The 20265-nt window shown below is 42.8% G+C and overlaps 1 protein-coding gene across 6 annotated transcripts in view; it reads right to left on the bottom strand.

Moving 5' to 3' along the window:
* Positions 1 to 1881: 1881 nt before the first annotated feature.
* fam110b (family with sequence similarity 110 member B) overlaps positions 1882 to 20265 on the bottom strand; it is a 33094-nt gene continuing 14710 nt past the window's right edge. For 3 of the 6 annotated variants that reach the window (XM_053687287.1, XM_017491177.3, XM_017491176.3), the window contains 2 exons: positions 11887 to 11983; positions 1882 to 4210 (listed from right to left, as the gene is read on the bottom strand). In XM_053687287.1, the coding sequence (XP_053543262.1) occupies positions 2868 to 3956 (1089 nt within the window). In that variant the 5' untranslated portion in view covers positions 3957 to 4210; positions 11887 to 11983 and the 3' untranslated portion in view covers positions 1882 to 2867. Of the gene's footprint in view, positions 4211 to 9977; positions 10282 to 10435; positions 10624 to 11886; positions 11984 to 20265 lie in introns of all 6 variants that reach the window. The other 3 variants (XM_047161299.2, XM_047161300.2, XM_017491178.3) reach the window with 3 other exon arrangements.

Genomic DNA, 20265 nt, shown 5'->3' with positions numbered 1-20265 from the left:
TATAAAAGACACCTGGGAGCCAGAAATCTTTCTGATTGAGAGGGGTCAAATACTTTTTTCCCTCATTAAAATGCAAATTAATTTATAACATTTTTGACGTGCGTTTTTCTGGATTTTTTTGTTGTTATTCTGTCTCTCACTGTTCAAATACAACTACCATTAAAATTATACACTGATCATTTCTTTGTCAGTGGGCAAACGTACAAAATCAGCAGGGGATCAAATACTTTTTTCCCTCACTGTATAGGAACGCGCTCATATGAACGAATTGCTTTGCTAATGTCTGATCCATCCTGAACTACCATTGGTCACTGAGTCTAAATTATCATCGTATGACAACTTATTTTGCATAAAATTGAGCAAATTTACAGAATTATTGGCCCCTCGGTAAAGATGGGTTTTAAAAAAACAAAAAGCCTTAGAGGTTAATCTGATGGAAAATCTGAGATCTCTGACCTTTAAGTGAGATTCATTTATTACAAGAAAACACATCAGTCATCGTTCCATCTTTCTATTCGGTATGTAAAAATAAATAAATAAATAAATAAAAAATCCGTCAATTTGTTTCCTTAAGCACATTTTACACCTTCAGAAATTAGCCATTAGCACGAATCCTGAATTTAACTAGTTCTAATTTTCTTATCGCAAATATACCAGGGTCAAACCAGTTTCTCATTCCTTTATTGGTAGTTTCTGGGAGAACACACGGGTTCAGTCGGCTGCTGATGAGTGGAGTGTTTTCCCACCCGCTTCCCATTCCTCTATCGGACATAAACGGCCAATAAATTGCATTTCCACCTGTTTTTGGCGTGCCTGTATCCAGCATTGTATGTATTTGTGATGTCACACATGACAGTAATGGTTATTGTCTCGTATGAAAAGTAGACACTCAGGGCTTTAACAATTATTATCTTTTTTTTTTTTACCAAGCCTACTAGGTTTAAATATTATAATTTGATCGTGGCAGTTATATACGGTGTTTTACTTCCAAAAAAAGCTTTCATTGTGCTGTCAGTTTTATCTCTGTCCCAGTGTTACCGTGGAGACGTATGAATTGTCTGCTCTCCTATTCCCCATCCTCATGATACTCTACACACAGAAACCCAACAGCATCCGGATTCATCTTTTACCAGACTCGCGCTGATAAAATCATTTATTTGTTCATTCTGCTTGAAAATGTCAGATAAATCGATTTTCATTCTGCCAGTGGAGCGGAACACCAGTGTAGTGCGCGACAGGGTTGAACCTGGTTCATTTTTCTTTAAAGACATGTTTTGGTTTTTTCATGTTTCCGATTCATGAAGTTTGCCATCTGGTAAACTACACACATCACAGAGGATACATCCATCCACCCATCCATCCATCCATCCACCCACCCATCCATCCACTATACCGCTTTATCCTTTTTCAGGGTCACGGGGAACCTGGAGCCTATCCCAGGAAGCACGGGGCACGAGGCGGGGTACACCCTGGACAGGGTGCCACTCCATCGCAGGGCACAATCACATACACACTCACACACCCATTCATACACTATGGACACTTTAGACACGCCGATCAGCCTACCATGCATGTGTTTGGACTGGGGGACTGTGTATATGTATATGTAATATAATATATCACATACATACACACATACACATACATACACACATACACACATACATACATACACACACACACACCCGTTCAAAACTGTAGTACAATTCTGTTTGTCCGTCGGTGTGTTCTGTCGTGAGCTAGAAATGAAAGCTCTCTGAGGTCGGTTAGCGTTATTTCAGCCGTTTATCACTTGTGTGATGAAAACTGTATTGGAGTTTTCATTTACAGGGAAATCATTAAAAAGAAAATAATAATAATAAAAATACCATTGCACAAATGTGACTGATGGCAAAAGATATGGCCAATTAGCCATTTATTGAAATAATTCAAAATAACTAACGGAAACAAATCTTTAAGGAACAACTCCAGGTGGAACATACCTAACATTTAATGTTGTTATAAGAGCAGGGATGTACAGAGCTGATCATGGATACAGACTGGCAATGCGAACCCCCCCCCCAAAAAAAAGACCAAAGCGAGAGCTAGGGGATGGAACGGCATAGCAGGATCTTCATCACACAAGACCAGGGATTGGGTTTTGTTTTTTTGTGTTTGTTTTACTTTATGATTTTCTTTGACAAGAAATTGAAAATTATATACATAATCTTACAGAATTTACACTGATCAAAACAATAAGTAGTATCGTAACGAGAGCGTTATGGACGACAAACTAAATAGAAGGAACTACACGATGTGGTGTGTAATCATCTTAATGGAAGCCATTATTATAATTTTTTTTAAAAAAAAAAGAAGTCGTTTTCTGGGTCACACATGCTTCTGCAACACTGATTCTCAAACACTCAATCACACACAGATATACACACACGTTTAAAAAAAAACAAAAAAAAAAAAAACAAGCAAAGAGAGAAAACTAAAGGAGGAACGACATCTAAAAGACACTGATGCTCTGCATTCATTCCCGTATGGCTTCCTGGCTCAGTGCGCCCAAACAGAGACGGAAAACAAAGATAGCTGACATACAGAGGCAGAAAGAACAGAACAATAAGCCCACTCAGAACTGGAGTTGTTCTTTTAACGGACACGCGACAAGCCGGAGGCCGTGGGTATTCGTGATTTGTGTGAAGAAGTCATGCAGAATCTGAAGACCTGGAAAGCAACTTAGAAAAAAGAAAAAAAGCTGTAAACCTATAAAGAAAAACAAAACGGCTTTGTTTCGCCAGTCAGTCCTTCAAGATGAAGACAGTGCACTTGTTCATCGAAATACCGAGTCAGAAGTGAGACACGCGAGAGGCTTGTTCAAAACCTCAAACGTGCGAGACTTTCTGAGATTCTCGCGCCTGCTTGATGCTATAGAGCCACTTGATGACGCGAGCGTTGCGCTCCACAGCAGAGATCCCGTAGGGGACTCGCTCCTCCTCGTCCTCGTCCTCGTTGGAAAGGTCGTCGTTGTCGTCGGTGTGCCGCGAGCGGCCGCAGTCCGAGCTGATCATGCTGGCGCTACGGAAGTTCAGTGATACAATGTCGGAGCTGGCGCGACCGAAGCCTTCGACGAAACCCTCGAGCTCGTCTGGTTCCAGGCCGCAGTAGTTGAAGAACCTCTCGGCGTCTGCGCCGGACCGAGCCAAGCGGTCGCTCAAGTCCGATTTGGATCGATGCAGCGAGGGCCGGCGAGCTTCTCTTTCCGTTTCAGCTGGACATTTTGTGTTGTCAGAGATTCCTAAAGCCTTTGCGCTTGGTTTTGGGGGCAGCGGAGGAGCCGAGCTGCTGCTGCTGCTGCGTCCCGAACGGAACGGCTTCCCGTTACACAACCGCCGGATGTCCGAGGAGCTCTGAGAGGCATGGAGCGGTAAACGATCGCCCTCGGCCCCGTGGTTCTCCATAAGTCCACGGCTAAGGTTCAGGTTCTGGGGGCTTTTCCGGCCCTGAAAGGCCGCAGCCGGGACATTTAGGGACTCCGGAAAGGAACGATGCCCGGATTCTGGCGCCCAGCTCCTGGCAACCGAGCTTTTAGCAGGTCCTTCTGCTGAAGATGAGCTGTTGAGCAGGTTCTTCAGGATCTCCAGGTTGAGATTTTCACGCTTGGTGCTGGCGCAGGTGTCTGACTTGGCATTATTATTCGAGGCTTTGAGAGCCGAACTCACCCCCGGGCTCCGTTTTGCAAGCACCTGCGGCTTCACCGGTTCCTGCTTTGCGTTGATCACCTCCTGGCTCTTGACGTACTTGGCTTTGTCAGCCTCAAGTCGCTCCACAGCACTCAGGCGCTTTGGGTTGGGTTCGGTTGCTCGTCTGAAGTATTCGGGACCTTTGTTCAGGATTCGGAGGGGTACGGCCGATGCCACGGCGCCACCAGCGCCCAACGCCTTGCTATCTGGCGGCAGCGTCTCGGTGGGCATCTCCGCTGGGCTCCGGGAGGCCGCCGTGGTGTTTTCGGCTCTGGACTCCGGCAAGGGACACACACATCCAGCCGGGTAAGCGGAGTGTGTGCGAGCGCCGTCTCAGCAGCTGGGCTTCATGCTCCAAGATCGATCAGCCTCCTCCCCCCCCGATGATAAATAAACAGATCCAGCGCACGTACGGGATGCAGACTGGGTGTAGACGCGCAGGCAGCTGGGAAGCCTCCTCCTTTTGGATGCTCCTTTTGTTAGACCTGAAACATAAAAGGACCAATCAGATTAAAGGAGCATGTGACATCACAACACGAGGCCCAATCACCAACAGGCAATTAGAGGAATTTATAATCTTTATAATCTGTTTAATTCAACTCGCTTTGCACTATTTATATCTGACGAATCAAATGAATCAAACCTCGTAACATCTGATTCCCTTTAAAGCGTAGTTCAAAGAATCAAAAAGCACCAAAGTGAGCTATAAAATGTTCAATTAAAATAAATCCTATTAGCATAATAATCATTAGAATCCTGCAAGGGCATGAGTCGCATCATTTCTAGACTATTCTTCTGAGCTGGGAGGGCCTAGGTGGGCCACTCAAGGGTAATTTAGTTGACAATTTTTTATTTTGTGGAGCAAATTACAACAAACCCGCAAGTGCTAGCTATGGTTTTTTATAAATTTGTTTGAAATAGTTACATTGTTTTTCCAAAGTTGAGAGTTGCGATTTTGTCCTCACGTTTTTCTTCCTTCTTTCACACGTTAACAATATGATAATCATGTCTTATTAAAGTAAACAAAAAACACCCTCACCCCCCACCACCCCCACAAAAAAAAACAACAGAAGCCCAGCTTTTTAAGTTAGAGGTTTGTGAAAACGTTTATCCTTCACCGTTTCCTGCTCTATCGTTTCCTTCACCTCATGCGTTACCCTTGTGCATGAAAAAAGAAAAGAAAAAGCTGAGTCAGCAGTACCACAATGTGAGAGAGCACTCGGGTCCATGCCAAGAACCTCCAGGGCTGACGAGCAGCGGACGAGAAAAGATAAAAAAAAATAAAAATAAATAAAAAATAGGGGAAATAAAAAAAAATAAAAAATTTCACAGGGTTGTAAATAAAATCACAGCGGCGGGATGAAAGAGGACGGAGTGTGTGTGTGTGCGCGTGTGTGTGTTTGTCTTTGTGGCCGGAAATTACTGTGACAAAGCATTTTTATGGCACGAGGTTCTTCTTTATGGCGTGTTTATGAAGTTTTCAATCATACGGCCGTGGAGAAAATGAAAAACCATCAACAGGGTGATCAGAGGAAAAGAGGACGAGAGCTCAGACCTTTCATCAGCACAAAGATCTGCTCGGGATTATTTATTTATTTATTATTCCATGAGATAAGGATTCTACTTTATGACTGAATATAAATATGAAGTAAAAATGTAGGGTTATTTTTAGGTTGCGGTATTAAACAGTTTATTTCAGCTGGGGGATACGAAGCACTCGTTTCTCTCTCGGGGTCTGAGGATTTCTAGCTATGAATCTCATCTGTTAGTCCTGCCTCATCTGTTTAAAATATTTAGCTAGATAAATGTTTAAAAAAAAAAAAAAAAACAAAAAAAAAACAAAAAAAAAAATCCCACACACAAAAAACAACAACAACAACTCAGCTAGCTTGAACAATTCCTCAGACTAATCTGATCACTGTTAAACGCAGAAAAATGGAAGAGCAACTTATATCTGTGGTATATCTTGTCCTGTTGTAAACGACCGCTCGTTAAATGTACATAGAGACATTAGGAAGAAAAACGAAGCTTGGAAAGGAAGTAGCGGAGATCGTTAGTGCCTCTGGCGAGCATACGTAGCTAGTACAGCTAGCTCGCTTTGCTAATCTAACCTGAGATAGAAAGCTAGCACAAAGCCAAGCGTGTTATTTATACAAGTTATATAAACGTATACGTTCAGTGTATAAACATAACTGCTGGCCACGCCCACAAGAGACACGAGCAGCTCATCACCTGCTAGCGTGACCATACGGATAGTGCAATGACTACTAGCAAGCTTTTTTATTTTGTTGAACATTTCTGGCATGAATACAAACAGAAACAGACATTTTGCCGGCATGACAACACGAGCAATTCTGGTTACTTTCAATTAACGTTGTCATGGCGACAAAATGCCCCACATCAGTTGAAGGGTAAAACTGGGTCGGTTCCGACTCAGAGAACCTGCGAGTTTAGAGGATTTGGGCGGAACATTTTGTTGGTGTAAAACTGTTACAGGAGGGACTGGGAGGGACTGACTAGTTTAAAATTGTTTTTATTTATTCTGAGAGTGATGGTTACTCAGACTGTACGAGTAACTGAAGCATCATGAAGTGCAGAGAGAACGTTCCGGGTTTCGGGTTTCCCGTCAGGGCCTGTGCCGCGTTATTAGAGTTTCAGAGCCACGGCTGTAAACAGTTACACGAGCTACGAGCCTCTGGAACCCGACGTAATTAGAAAGCAGAGACAAGGCTAAAACCCAGGGTCATGGACACAGTAATGACCATAATCACACACACACACACACACACACACACACACACACACACACACAGGCCTGGTTTTAATCCTCCTTACACACTTCCCCTCCCCCCTCCAGAGCAGTGAGCTGATCCAGCATCGGGCTCTGAGCCAAACACCCGCTCATCTCTTTCATACAGACTCCGAGAGACAGACCAAATTCCCACAGGTATCCTCACACACACACACACACACACACACACACACACAGTGGCGTGAGGTTGTTCGGCTGGTCCTCTCTCCGTGCTCTAAAATAAATACTTGTCTATACATGTAAACAATATCAAGGAAAACAATTTAAGTATCACTGCAAGTCGCCTATGAACGTCACTGGAGTTAGAACTTAAGAGTTGTGTGTGTGTGTGTGTGTGTGTATTTTCCATGTTTCGTAACCCATAACCTCCTCATATAATAAACACTGCGTCCCAGAGTCCAGGCTGTGTTTCCAGGCCGCTACGAGACACTTCAAGAGAAACACCGTAAACGTTCACACGTCGTATAATAACAGAAATTGGAGACAGATGTTAGCGAGGGAATTTTCCCGCTTCAGCACATCGCCACGCCAAGGCAGAAAAAAAATCCTAGCATACAAATGTGCTGGTGTCAAAGGTCATGCGGGTAACGAGTGGAGTATAAGCAGGCGAGGAAAAAAGGTGTAAAGATAGACATCTGAACAGTTTTATACAAACAGACAGAAAGATAGAAAGAGAAGACAAAAAGAGAGACATTACAGAAAGACAGAGGCAGACAGGCAGAGCAACAGGTGGGGAGAAACGGGAGTGAGAGACAGACAGGGACAGACAGACAGGAGTGAGAGACAGACAGACAGACAGACAGACAGACAGAAATGAAGCAGAGACAGTCAGGAAGGGAGACAGACAGATATGAGAGGGGAGACAGATGGGAGGTGAGAAGGAGAGCGACAGAGACAGTCTGACAGGACAGGGAACCCAGACTGAGACACAGACAGATGAGATGGGAGACACAGATCATTGACAGATGAACATTTTCCCTCCAAAATCACTCTCTCAGTGTGCGTTTACACAGCAGCAGGAAGCTAGCGTTAGTTAGCATGTTTGCTAAATCCTGAAGTGGAGCCTCAGTAGCTCGGACTTTAACATATAGCTAATATTATAGAAAAATGGATCAAATATTTTTGAACCGCTAGCTGCTGTTAGCAGTGTGACTAGCCGCTGTTAGCAGTGTGACTAGCCGCTGTTAGCAGTGTGACTAGCCACTGTTAGCAGTGCAAAACAAAGAGCGTGACTGAAAAGTGTATTAGAAAGAACAAAAAGGTCAATTTTGCGGCTTCACTTCTCCACAGCTCAGCTTTTCATCCTCTCTCTCCCTCACACACACTTCCAAAAGATATTCAGTCCCACAGTGTGTATCACTTTACGCTTTGTGTATAAAACAAAGACCAGATCGAGTTTCAGCTAAAATCTCTTTATCATATTGGACCAGATGCTCATCCGCTAATAACTTCTCACACTGCTAAATCTAGCAGCTTTAATACTCCTCCATTTTTACCTCACAAGGCTAAGTCTGGTTTGTGTGTGTGTGTGTGTGTGTGTGTGTGTGTGTGTGTGTGTGTGTGTGTGTAGTGTTATTCACAGCCTCGGATGCAGTAGCTATTATTATTATTAGCCACATTAATGAGGTTACCGTTAAACAGTTATTAGCCATATTAGCATTTTGGGGTGAGATCTTCTACTTAAAGCAGCGACAGTCTTTCAGAAAATACAAGAAACATCTTGCTAACTTTTGATTTAATTTTTTTTTAATGATTATTTAACCCCACATGAAGAGACTCAGCTGTTAATGCTAATCTTCCAGAGCTAGTGTTTTACCCCTGCTTGACAGTTGGGATTATAAATATGGTCAGATCTATTTAAATAGTCAATTTAACACTACATGGTGGATGCGAGGTGTTTTGTTTTCCTCTCTTTTCAGACGTGTGAAATGGAGGACGTGTGTATTGATGAAGACGACGCAGTAATCGCATGCTGCAGGTTTCCAGTGTCGCGCCGTGACCCAGTTTCTCATCACTGGTGTATGATCCTGTTACACAAACAGGCACAGCCTTGCCCGGTTTTCTGCCAACGCTGAGAGGTAGCATAATTCGGCATTTTATTAGCATCATGTTAGGAGCCGTCAATAGCCGAGTTAATGATCGGTGTCTGGGTTGTTATTAGCTAGACCCAGTCTTCATAATTAGCATAGTTATCATCATTTATCATGAGCCATGTTATTATTAGCTCAGTAATGAATCAACATACATGCCTTCATTAATCATTAATAACCGTGTCATTATTAGCCGCTACGATTAGCCACATTTTACGAATAGCCAAAGTCCCCCCCCCCCCAATTACCCATGCGTTTATTAACATTTGTTATCAGGTTATTATTAGCAAAACTACTGGACAACAGCCGTATTTTTTTTATTGTCGTTAGACCCGATTAGCCGTGATTAGCTTTGTTATCAGCCATGTTATCATTTTGGATGATGTATTTTCAGGTAACGTGTGAAATAATAATAAACCTGTGAAACAAACGGCTGATATGTGATGGAAGATTACAGAAAACGAGCATGTACTTTTTGATAGATGGATACTTCACCGATCCTGAGGTAAATTGTAAGTGATTTTTCTCTTTTCGATGCATCTTAGTTTTAATTTTTGCAGTGTGTTACAGCTTTTTGACATGATTATTAATAATTTATTTTGCTTCAGTGTTTCTAACTTTACTGGAAAGGAAAAACCCACAGAGTTAAGTATTAATTGTAGTTGATTATATTGGTCCTGATACACACGGCAGCGGTGTAACATTCCGCTGCGGTGTTTGGGATCTCGCAGCTGAGCATACGGCGGATTTCATCATGTAATTAAACCAAACGTCTCGGCCAGCAGACGGATCGCTTTCCCAGCACGCTTGTGAACAGCTGTTTGGCCGGATGATAGAGTTCTGCTGCAGACTCTAGTCATGGAAACGTCAGGAAGGGCCACTTGTTTAGATTAGCACCCAGCTAGCCTAGCATATGCATCCAGCTAACAGCAGTAGTAGAATCCAGCTCGTTCATGCTAGCGTCGAGCTAACGCACAAGTACTCTGTAGCCCTGTAATACTCAAATCACGATCGCAAGGTCGCACGTTTTAGTCATCTTGATTGTATAGCGATGAAAACTGGTTTATTTATTTATGTTTATTTATGTCAAAGTGATCCAGCGGTAAATTTGACTCAGAGATGTGCGTCTATGCAAATATAAATATTGCTTAGCAATCCGTTTACATTTTATTTTTGGTAGTGATTGCAGCAAATTCTTCTCAAGCATGCAGGAACGTAGCACAATGCAGAGTGAATCCCACATATAAACGTAAACCTAAATAAAAAGATGTTGTTTACTGACCACTAAAGCAGGCAGGACGTCATTAGTGGCGTTTTTAAATACGGAAAATAATTTTTCATTTTTAATACTTGTGTATTTTTGTGGTTCAAGTTGTTTGAGAAGGTTCTCTTCGTTCGTCGTCAGATCACGCAGACGTGTTTCGGCTTCGCATTTGGACAAGCGTTTGGCCCGGAGCCTCAGGATGCTATCATCTTGTTGCTCTTCTTCAGAATCGTCAGCAGCTGATGGAAACACGACCGCACACGTTGTCTTTTTTCTGGAAATTCGCCGAACGTTTGGACAGAACCGTAACCCACATCGGGTGCAAAGTCAGTGCTGGTTTTAATTATGGAGATTCGGAGCAGGACGCCATATCCAGTTCTCCAAAGCCTCCTTAGAGAGATCCAAAATACACACACACACACACACACACACACACACACACACACACACACACACAGTGTCGTAATGCTCCCTCTGTACTCCTCCTGAAGAGAAACCAAATAAAGCTTTACGCATCTGTCTCACATTTCTGCTGCAGTCTTACCTCGCTGCTGCTCTCGCTCTGAGCCGTGCTGAAGGCTTTGTTGTCAGCAGCCTGCAGGTTATAGTTTCCCCCAAAGTAGACGGCTATTACGCAAAAAGCAGGAAGGATTGCTTTATTACCGGAGGTTTCTGTTAGGAGCAGACGCACCTCGTTATTACATAGCCGGGGTCCTGTTTGGCAACAACCAGCTGAGGAAAAGCCAAATAAGCAAGCGCGAATGAGCCGCTCAGAGTTCCAGATCTGATACCGTTCTCATTTTGTTTTAAATCACAGCAACTGTATTACAGCGGTCTGTATAACAAAGATTTACTCTTTAATCAATTCATTAGTCTTGACCGTCAGTGAAGGAGATGTGGCCTTTGTAGCAGTTTGTCCCTGTGAAAGAGGCGTGGCCTGTTTGTCTCAGTGAAGGAGATGTGGGCTCTGTCCATGTTAGTTTTAGTGAAAAAGGTGTGGTCTCTGTGACAGTCCCAGTGAAGAAGACATGGTCTTTGTGGCAATAAGTGACATTAAAAGAGGTGTGGCCTCTGTGCTAGCCTGTCCTAGTCAAGAAGGCGTGGCCACAGTTCCTATAAGTCACAATGAAGGAGGCGGAGGCTTCCCTCGGTCTCAGTGAAGGAGGTGTGGCCTCTGTAAATGTCAGTCCAAGTGAAGGGGGCAGGCCCTTCTACTGTTGAAAGAGGCGTGGCTCCTTTACCCATCAGTCTCGGTGAGGAAAGTGTGGACGAGTTAACAATACTCTAGGCTTGATGAAGGCCACGCCTCCTTCACAAGGCTTTGAAGCTAAAACTTTCGCCTAAGAGACGTCTGCGCAATACTGCATCACTCCATCATATTAAACCAGTTCTAAATCGTATCGTACTGAAGCGCATCCGGTCCTTCCAGCATTCCTTTATTCTTCCTGCTGGTAAAACTGCAGTCCTGAGGGGTTTCTTGCCCCAGTCCTAGTACCGATAATAAGATGATTACTGAAGACGTTAAACAGACTTGCTGCTCGAACGACTGTTTAGGGAGCGTTTCATCTCGGCTTTTGAGAACAGATCAAAGAGAACTTTCCAGACTGCACAGGAAATGACACAGAGAGCACTGTTTCTGCAATCATCAACTCTTTCCCGCAGGTAACCCCAAGACCTCTTTACAGAACGGCACCTTCTCTCACACGCGCACCTTCTCTCACACGCGCACGGAACACCACGTCATTTTCAGTTACATAAAACCGAATGTAAACGCTCGTGCATGTTTCCATCAGCTCCTGCTCTGGTGACATCAACCAAAACACAATCAAGAACCTAATTCCATTGTCTACTGATCTTTTTTTGTTTTGGTTTTCTTTAAATACGTTCTCTTTTAAATAGAGCGTAAAGAGTTAACAAGGCGTGTTCCAGCTTCCTATTCAATACATGCGGGATCTCAGAACCGAGGAAAATGTGTGTTCTGGTGTAAAGCCTCACCTGTGTGTTTCTCAGGTGTTGACCGGTTCAGGGTTACCTTCTGCGTCTCCTTTCTCCTCCAGTGGCTGCGGACTCTCGGTTTGTGTGGGAGTGATGCCTACAACAGAACAACAGGAGAGAGACCAAATTGCAGGTATTTGCATGATGATAAACTGTTAGTCCATAAAACAGCCATCAACTGTCCCAGCTGTCCCAATATCTGACCCATACTAGTGAACTGGCCCAACAACGACAAAAAAATGGCTGTCTCAGTCAATGTGAACAGTGAACCATCCTAACTAGGAGGCCAGAGCAGTTGTTCAAGATGATCCAAACCATCCCGACTCTTCCAAATGATGCAAACAGAAAACCATCCTGAAGAGAAACAGAGCGAACCAAACCAAAATAAAGCGAACGGTCTCCACAAGGAGGAGATCGGTATGTCCCAACAAGAAGGTGGTTGATATGGGCATTCATGATGACACGAACGTCAAACCATCTCATCAACCACCCTGACGAGATGACTGATCTCCAGATGTTGTTCCAGACGATGCAAGCTTCGTTCCCAAAGAGAACCTCAAGTATAAAAGGTACTGGGAATTGTGCGTGGAGCGCTTGGATGAGAGTCATGGCATTAAGAACAATCAAGGAAGGGTTTTTTTATTTTTTATTTGAGGAGATGCTTCAGATTCTCACAGACCACCAATCAACCTTCCATGTGCAGAAGATCTCAGAAAGGCTTGGGATGAACTGCTTTGGTGATTTGGTGAGATCTAGATGGAACATTGACGAGATCTTCTCTTCGGTTATATATTGACATGCGGTGATTCAGTCTGACCTATAATTAACGCTTTTAATTTTCTTGGACTTGTAGGAAAATCCAGCACTAATCATCATCATCAGGTCCTCTTCGGCAGAACCATAATCGTTAAAAACAAAAGAAACCTGCAGGAAAAGAAAGAACCCAATTTGAACACTGACCCAATTAACCACTAGCGTGCTAACGCTGTGTGAATCTGCTGTGGGACACGGTTTCCCGACAAGGTGGTTTTTGTTCTCGGCCCCCGGCTCAGTTCTTTATAATAATTTCTCTGCATGAATGAATCGCTGGAACACGATGGCGTAGTAACAGACGGCGGAGCTGCTCAGACCCGGAGCATCACACTTCATCATTTCAGCAGCCGTTTCAAGGCACATTCATTTCTGTGGTTATTCTATCCGTCCAGTGGTTTACAGGAGGATGAGATAATCGAGCGTTCAGGATCAGAGTACGACACACCAGGCTAAAAATACACAACTACACACACACACACACACACACACACACACACACACACACACACAACAAAAGGTGCAGTGCTACGACGGGAATAAAATGGCCGTGGTGAAGGTGGGATGAAGATCAGTGCTTAAAAGAGTCTTGAGGGTAGAATGATCGCTGTTGCCGTGGTGATACCCTAGCAAGAATGAGTACACGCCTTCAATTCGATTTTTCCCCAAATTACTTTCTACACAAGTCAAGCACTACATTACTCTGAACGTTAAATGTTAGCTAGCCTGCAAACAACCTCCGCTAGCGGTTTAATCAAACAATATGATACGTCACTTAATCTGTGCTAGCTTGCTAACTAGTTAGTGGTGAGGTTCATTTAAGTACAATTTTAAACAGCCTAATGTTTGCTAATTTGCCAACAAGCTTGCCTGTTAGTTTGAATAATACAACAGTTAGCTAGTGAACCTAGCTAGCTTTTATTACATAATGGTAGCCCCATTTGAACGAGTTTGCAATCGCTCTTACAATATAGTCTAACAATTGCTGAGATAGTTTGCTAGAGACGCTGGCTAATATAAAAATAAAATATAATTTTAGCTAGCTAACTTGTCAAACATAAACAGTAGACAAACACAAACGGAAAAGAAAAGAAAGGGTAGACGAGCCGATACAGCCTGCCGACATCACCGTTACTCTCACCGAAAAACTACAAGCTAGCGCGTGCTCACGTGACATGTGGGCGGGGTCATTTCGTCACAATAGAATGAAGAAGCGCTACATTGCCTGCTAGCTAATGCCAATGCTAAGAACACTTCCTGTTTTGAGCAGCTACGTGTTTTGAAAAAATATGTCAAAAGAAATGTGGCAAATCATTCAAAAGGTTATAATAAAAAAAAGTAAATTTCACTTACTCGTGTGTGTGTGTGTGTGTGTGTGTGTGTGTGTGTGTGTTGTGTCTACATCTGCAGTGGTGTTAAAACCGTCTCACATGACGCCTCAAAGCCTCGAATTAGCACATGCTCTCGTTAGCCAAGAGTAGCAACACCTCGGCCGCAGAAAGCGGGCTGCAGGAGGCACGTGGGCCGACGCTGGAACCTGGATCCTCACACGCTTTCTCTCTAACATATTGTTCTGTTGTTACGGGGGAAAGAAAGCAGCTCGTCCGATTAGTGCGGTTTAGAAATCTGTACAGTACGCTAGAGCGAGGTGATGCTAATCGATGGCAGTGATTAGAGGAAAACGCAAGCTAGTAAAAATCACACCACCGGAGGAACTGCTGCAGCTCTGGATGCCCTTTACGTCACAGAGTAAACATGATTATCAGAATGAGGAACCGATCAAATGTACTTGAGGTAAAAGACATTTGTGATGTAAATAAAACATGGACATTTTATCTTAATCCTTTATTAGGAACACCTGTATCAGCCAATCATGTAGCAGCATCAGAATGTGTAAAATCATACAGATACAGGTCCAGGGCTTGAGTTAACGTTCATATCAAACATCAGAACAAAGAACAGGTCTGATCTCTAACCAAGGCGTGGTTGTTGGTACCAGACCAGTCTGCTAGTTCTCTGATCCTCTCATCAACTAGGCGTTTCCACCAACAGAACTGTCGTTCACTTAATGTTTTTTTGTTTTTCGTACCACTTGATGTAAACTCTACAGACGGCTGTGTGAAAATCCCCGGAGATTTCTGAAATACTCAAACCCACTCGTCTGGTACCAGCAACCAAACCTCGGTTACATTTTAAAGACAAATAAATGGTTTACTGTAGTGTATAGTGTATACTGTAATGTGTACTGTAGTGTATAATGTATAGTATATACTGTAGTGTATATACTATATACTGTAGTGTATATACTATATATAGTGTTATAAACAAATACATGTACTGAGTTCACAGCATATGTATATAGTGTCTCAAAACTGTGCATTTCATAGTACCTCCCCCATCCACCCTAATATCTTGTATATCTTGTTTATTTATCTTGTTTATTTATCTCGTTTATTTATTTGTTTGTTCTTCTTGTTTATTGAATGTACATGTTTGCACGGAACAAAAAAAGGAGTGGCTCTTAATTTCATTGTACATATGTATAGTGACAATAAAAAAAAGGCATTCATTCATAGTACAGTGTAGTGCATAGTATAGTTTATAGTATATACTGTAGTGTGTAGTGTATACTGTAGTGTATACTGCAGTGTAGTATGTGGTGTATACTGTATACTGTAGTGTATGCTGTAGTGTACACTGTAGTGTATACTGTAGTGTGTGCTGTAGCATATACTGTAGTGTGTAGTGTATACTGTAGTGTGTAGTGTATGCTGTAGTGTAGTATGTGGTGTATACTGTATACTGTAGTGTATGCTGTAGTGTACACTGTAGTGTATACTGCAGTGTAGTATGTGGTGTATACTGTATACTGTAGTGTATGCTGTAGTGTACACTGTAGTGTATACTGTAGTGTGTGCTGTAGCATATACTGTAGTGTGTAGTGTATACTGTATGCTGTAGTGTATACTGTAGTGTGTAGTGTAATGTATAGTGTATAATGTAGTGTATACTGTATATTGTAGTGTATGCTGTAGTGTATACTGTAGTGTGTAGTGTATGCTGTAGTGTATACTGTAGTGTGTAGTGTATGCTGTAGTGTGTAGTGTATGCTGTAGTGTAGGCTGTAGTGTATACTGTAGTGTGTAGTGTATGCTGTAGTGTATGCTGTAGTGTGTAGTGTATGCTGTAGTGTATACTGTAGTGTGTAGTGTATGCTGTAGTGTATACTGTAGTGTGTAGTGTATGCTGTAGTGTATACTGTAGTGTGTAGTGTATACTGTAGTGTATACTGTAGTATGTAGTGTAGGCTGTAGTGTATACTGTAGTGTATGCTGTAGTGTATGCTGTAGTGTATAGTGTATACCGTAGTGTGTAGTGTAGGCTGTAGTGTGTAGTGTGCTGTAGTGTATGCTGTAGTGTGTAATGTATGCTGTAGTGTATGTTGTAGTGTATACTCTAATGTATAATGTAGTAAACTGAGTGCTGTAGGCTACAGTTTGGATGCAACTCTCTCTCTCACTGCCCACAAGCGAATGGCCTGGTGTATCGCTGGTGTGAACGCAGGATCAGGTTTAAATCTGAATGTAGACGGCGGCTCTGCGTTATGCACCGGACGTGTATGCTTGTTCTGTTGTAGACTCTTTAGTTTATCAAGCAATCTACAAGGAGTTTTATCCTTTAAAGTATACACATTTGTTTGACTGTAGATCCTTTACTTTCTAAAAGTAACAGGGATTTAGTTCCCCCCCCCTGTTCAGAACAGGTTACTGGCCAGCTGCAGAGAGAGAGAGTTTTGTATTCAGGAGATCCTTCGCTCAGACTCACAGCTTCATTTATTTCGGAGTGAAATCCACTCCGAAAGCGGCCTCTCTGGCGATATCGTTCCTAAACAAACCCTCGTCTCGCACATCGCTCGCGGCGCCGTAACGCTGTCCCCCGCTTGTCTCGCACGTTAATAACACCGTGTGTAAATCACAGGTTTATATTAATGCACTCATCCTAATAAGTTATCGTTTCTATAGTAACAGCTCAATTATTTAAAAAAAAAAAAAAAAAAAACCTCTCTATGTTAATCTTTTCTTTTCCTCCCCTGATAAAGGACTCTGAGTGTTGTCAGAATGGAGACGGGAAGTAAAAAGGTAAGTAATTTGGTGTGTAAAGTCATTTTGGATGGAGCTCATAATGAGCTGATGAGGGGCTACAGTATGGAGGAGTTGATGAGGACCTGACGGGGAGATATGGAGGAGATATGGAGGAGCTATGGAGGAGCTATGGAGAAGCTGACGGGGAGACATGGAGGAGATATGGAGAAGCTGACGGGGAGACATGGAGGAGATATGGAGAAGCTGACGGGGAGATATGGAGGAGCTATGGAGGAGCTGACGGGGAGATATGGAGGCAATATGGAGAAGATATGGAGGAGCTGACGGGGAGATATGGAGGAGCTGACGGGGAGATATGGAGAAGCTGATGGGGAGATATGGAGGAGATATGGAGGAGCTGACGGGGAGATATGGAGGAGATATGGAGGAGCTGATTTAACCTCATACAGTTTACTTGAAACTGTACTAAACTCTAAGGTCGTTTGGCGCAGGAGACCGAGCGTCCTCAGTGTATTGAGAAGCAAGACATCCATCAGGAGACACACAGTGCTCCTTCCAACACACACACACACACACACACACACACACACACACACACACACACAGTGTTCCTTCCAACGTAAACACTATCTCCACTCCTTTAATGAATCTCTGTAATTCTGTTAGTAAAGGAATCACTTCATCACACACACACACACACACACACACACACACTCCCTGTGTTGCACATTGTCTAGCGTCAGCTGATATGCAACTTACTCCCTGTTCTGTGTGTGTGTGTGTGTGTGTGTGTGAGTGAGTGTGTGAGAGAGAGAGAGACACACAGACATATGGAGTGGACAGAGAGGGAATTTTGCTGAATAAGGACTGCAGTAGTGCTGACTGCTCATGCTTTCTGAAGTGTTCATCTTCATGTGACACACACACACACACACACACACACACACACACGCACACACACCAAGGCCATGAGCTCCTGCGCTCATACCTTCCACAAGTACATGTATTGCACATGTACATTACAAATAAAAAAAGTAGTAAGATGAGAGAAGTACTATAAACACTACTCTCTCTCTCTTTTTTAATGAATACTTTTGTGTAAACTGAAACACTGGATCAGTGAGGTTTATAAACTGCAGAAATAAAAGAAGTGAAACTACACAGCAACATAACTCTGGAGAAAAACAGAACGTGACCTGAAAATATCAGACATGCAGATGCGTGTGATTCAGACACAGTTCCACTAAAACGATCACTTTTCTGTTATAGGGCACGTTGTACACGCCGACTGATGAAACCGAAATCGTAAAGAGGTGAACCGGCACCAGGATCGAGCGGCCAATCAACAATCAGTGTTTTAACGAACGCCTGTGTGTGATTGGTAAAGCAAGTATAAAGTAAGCCTCAACAAAGAATAAATGAAGTATAAACTTTTTTTTTTTTTTTAGGGATCGAAAAAAAATAGAACTAATACAGCCTATTATCGCTAACCTAGCTAACTTACATACAGGTACGTCTCAAAAAATTAAATATTCTAGATTCATTAAATAAAGTGAAATATTTCGAGCCTGTTTGTTTGAATCTCGATGATTACAGCTCACAGAAATCAAAAATCCAGCATCTCAAAATATCAGAATAAGGAATTTATAATACAGAAAATGTCGACCTTGTGAAAAGTATGCTAATTTATGCGCTGATACTCGGTCGGGGTTTTAATCCTTTTGCAGGACTGACTGCATCAGTGCGGCGTGGCATGGAGGCGATCAGCCTGTGGCACTGCTGAGGTGTTCTGGAAGCCCAGGTTGCTTTGATAGCGGTCTTCAGCTCGTCTGTATCGTCGGGTCTGGTGTCTCGGGTAGATTCTCTATGGGGTTCGGGTCAGGCGAGCCGGCTGGACGATCGAGCACAGTAACACCATTGTCAGTAAACCAGTTACTAAAAGTTTTGGCACTGTGGGCAGGTTCCAAGTCCTCATGGAAAAGGAAATCAGCATCTCCATAAAGCTCGTCAGCAGATGGAAGCATGAAGTATCTAAAATCTCCTGGTAGACGCTGCATCGACTCTTGACTTGAGAAAACACACTGGACCAGCAGATGACACGACACCCCAAATCATCACTGACTGTGGAAACTTCATACTGGACTTCAAGCAGCTTGGATTCTGTTCCTCTGTTCCTAGATAAGCTAGTTAGTTGACATTAAATTGAGATACTGTGACTGAACTTGCGTTAGTATCTAATGTGGCTTGGTAGCTAAAGAAAGTTTCGCAGTGTTCACACGTAATGTCTGTTTCTGATGAAAACTGCTGACCAAAAGTGTTTTATACATATATTATATTATTTTATATTACGTCATATAATATCATATAATACTTTTCATAAAACATTATTCCAAAAGCTCAGAGCGGCCTGAAAGAATCTTTATGTCCTTTGGTTGCACTTTCACAATAAATGACTTGTGTATTTCAACTTGTGTATAAATGAAAGGAAATCCACATATATTCTCCTTTAAATCTCACATGTTCCTGGTGAAATGAAGACTTTTGACTGTAAGGACAGTAAGTGTTGGCAGCTTCCTTTCACAAATATGGCAAGGATTTAAAAAAAAAAAAAATGTAAATAATGAATAATAAAATGAATAATATAGATGTTCTGGGAGCATTTTGATGAGGAGGCTGTTTTAATAAATCATTCTCTTCACATGACCCAAGTTAATGAATAATCTTTATCAAATTAATGCAGGTTTATTATTAAACTCCCGATATATGTACACTGCATCAGCTATTGCATTAAAACCATCTGCCTAATATTGTGTAGGTCCTCTCCTTGTGCCTCTAAAACAGCTCTGAGTCGTCGAGGCGTGGACTCCACAAGACCTCTGAAGGTGTGCTGTGGGATCTGTGGGATCTGTGGGATCTGTGGGATCTGTGGGATCTGTGGGATCTGTGGGATCTGTGGGATCTGTGGGATCTGTGGGATCTGTGACCAAGACAGCAGCAGATCCTTTAAGTCCTGTAAATAGCTAAGTGGGGCCTCCACCTCATATCTGGATCAGACTTGTTTGTCCAGAACTTCCCACAGACGCTGGATTGGATTGAGCTGTGGGGAATTCACAGGATGAGTCGATACCTTAAACTCTTTCATGTTCCTCAAGCCGTTCCGAACAGTGTTTGCGGTGCATCATGACGCATCATCCTGCGTTAAGGAACACCGTTAACATGAAGGTGTGTACTCGGTCTGCAGCGATGTTCATGTAGGTGGTACGTGTTGAAATAACATCCATATTAAAGAGCGACATAAAGCAGTGTTAAACCTAAACCTACATCTTCACCTTGAACGCTGGAGACTCCTTCCATACACGCTGCATAAACATCTCCTGAAGAAATCCTCGCTGTATCAGCACTTTCTACAAATCCCCTTATTATTAGCCAGGCACGTCCCTGTGAACGAGCCGTTACTATAGAAACG

Source organism: Ictalurus punctatus, chromosome 17, assembly GCF_001660625.3.
Source record: "Ictalurus punctatus breed USDA103 chromosome 17, Coco_2.0, whole genome shotgun sequence".
Taxonomy (NCBI): Eukaryota; Metazoa; Chordata; class Actinopteri; order Siluriformes; family Ictaluridae; genus Ictalurus; species Ictalurus punctatus.
Note: the sequence above shows the minus strand (reverse complement) of the source record. Positions and strands in the feature narration are given on the sequence as shown.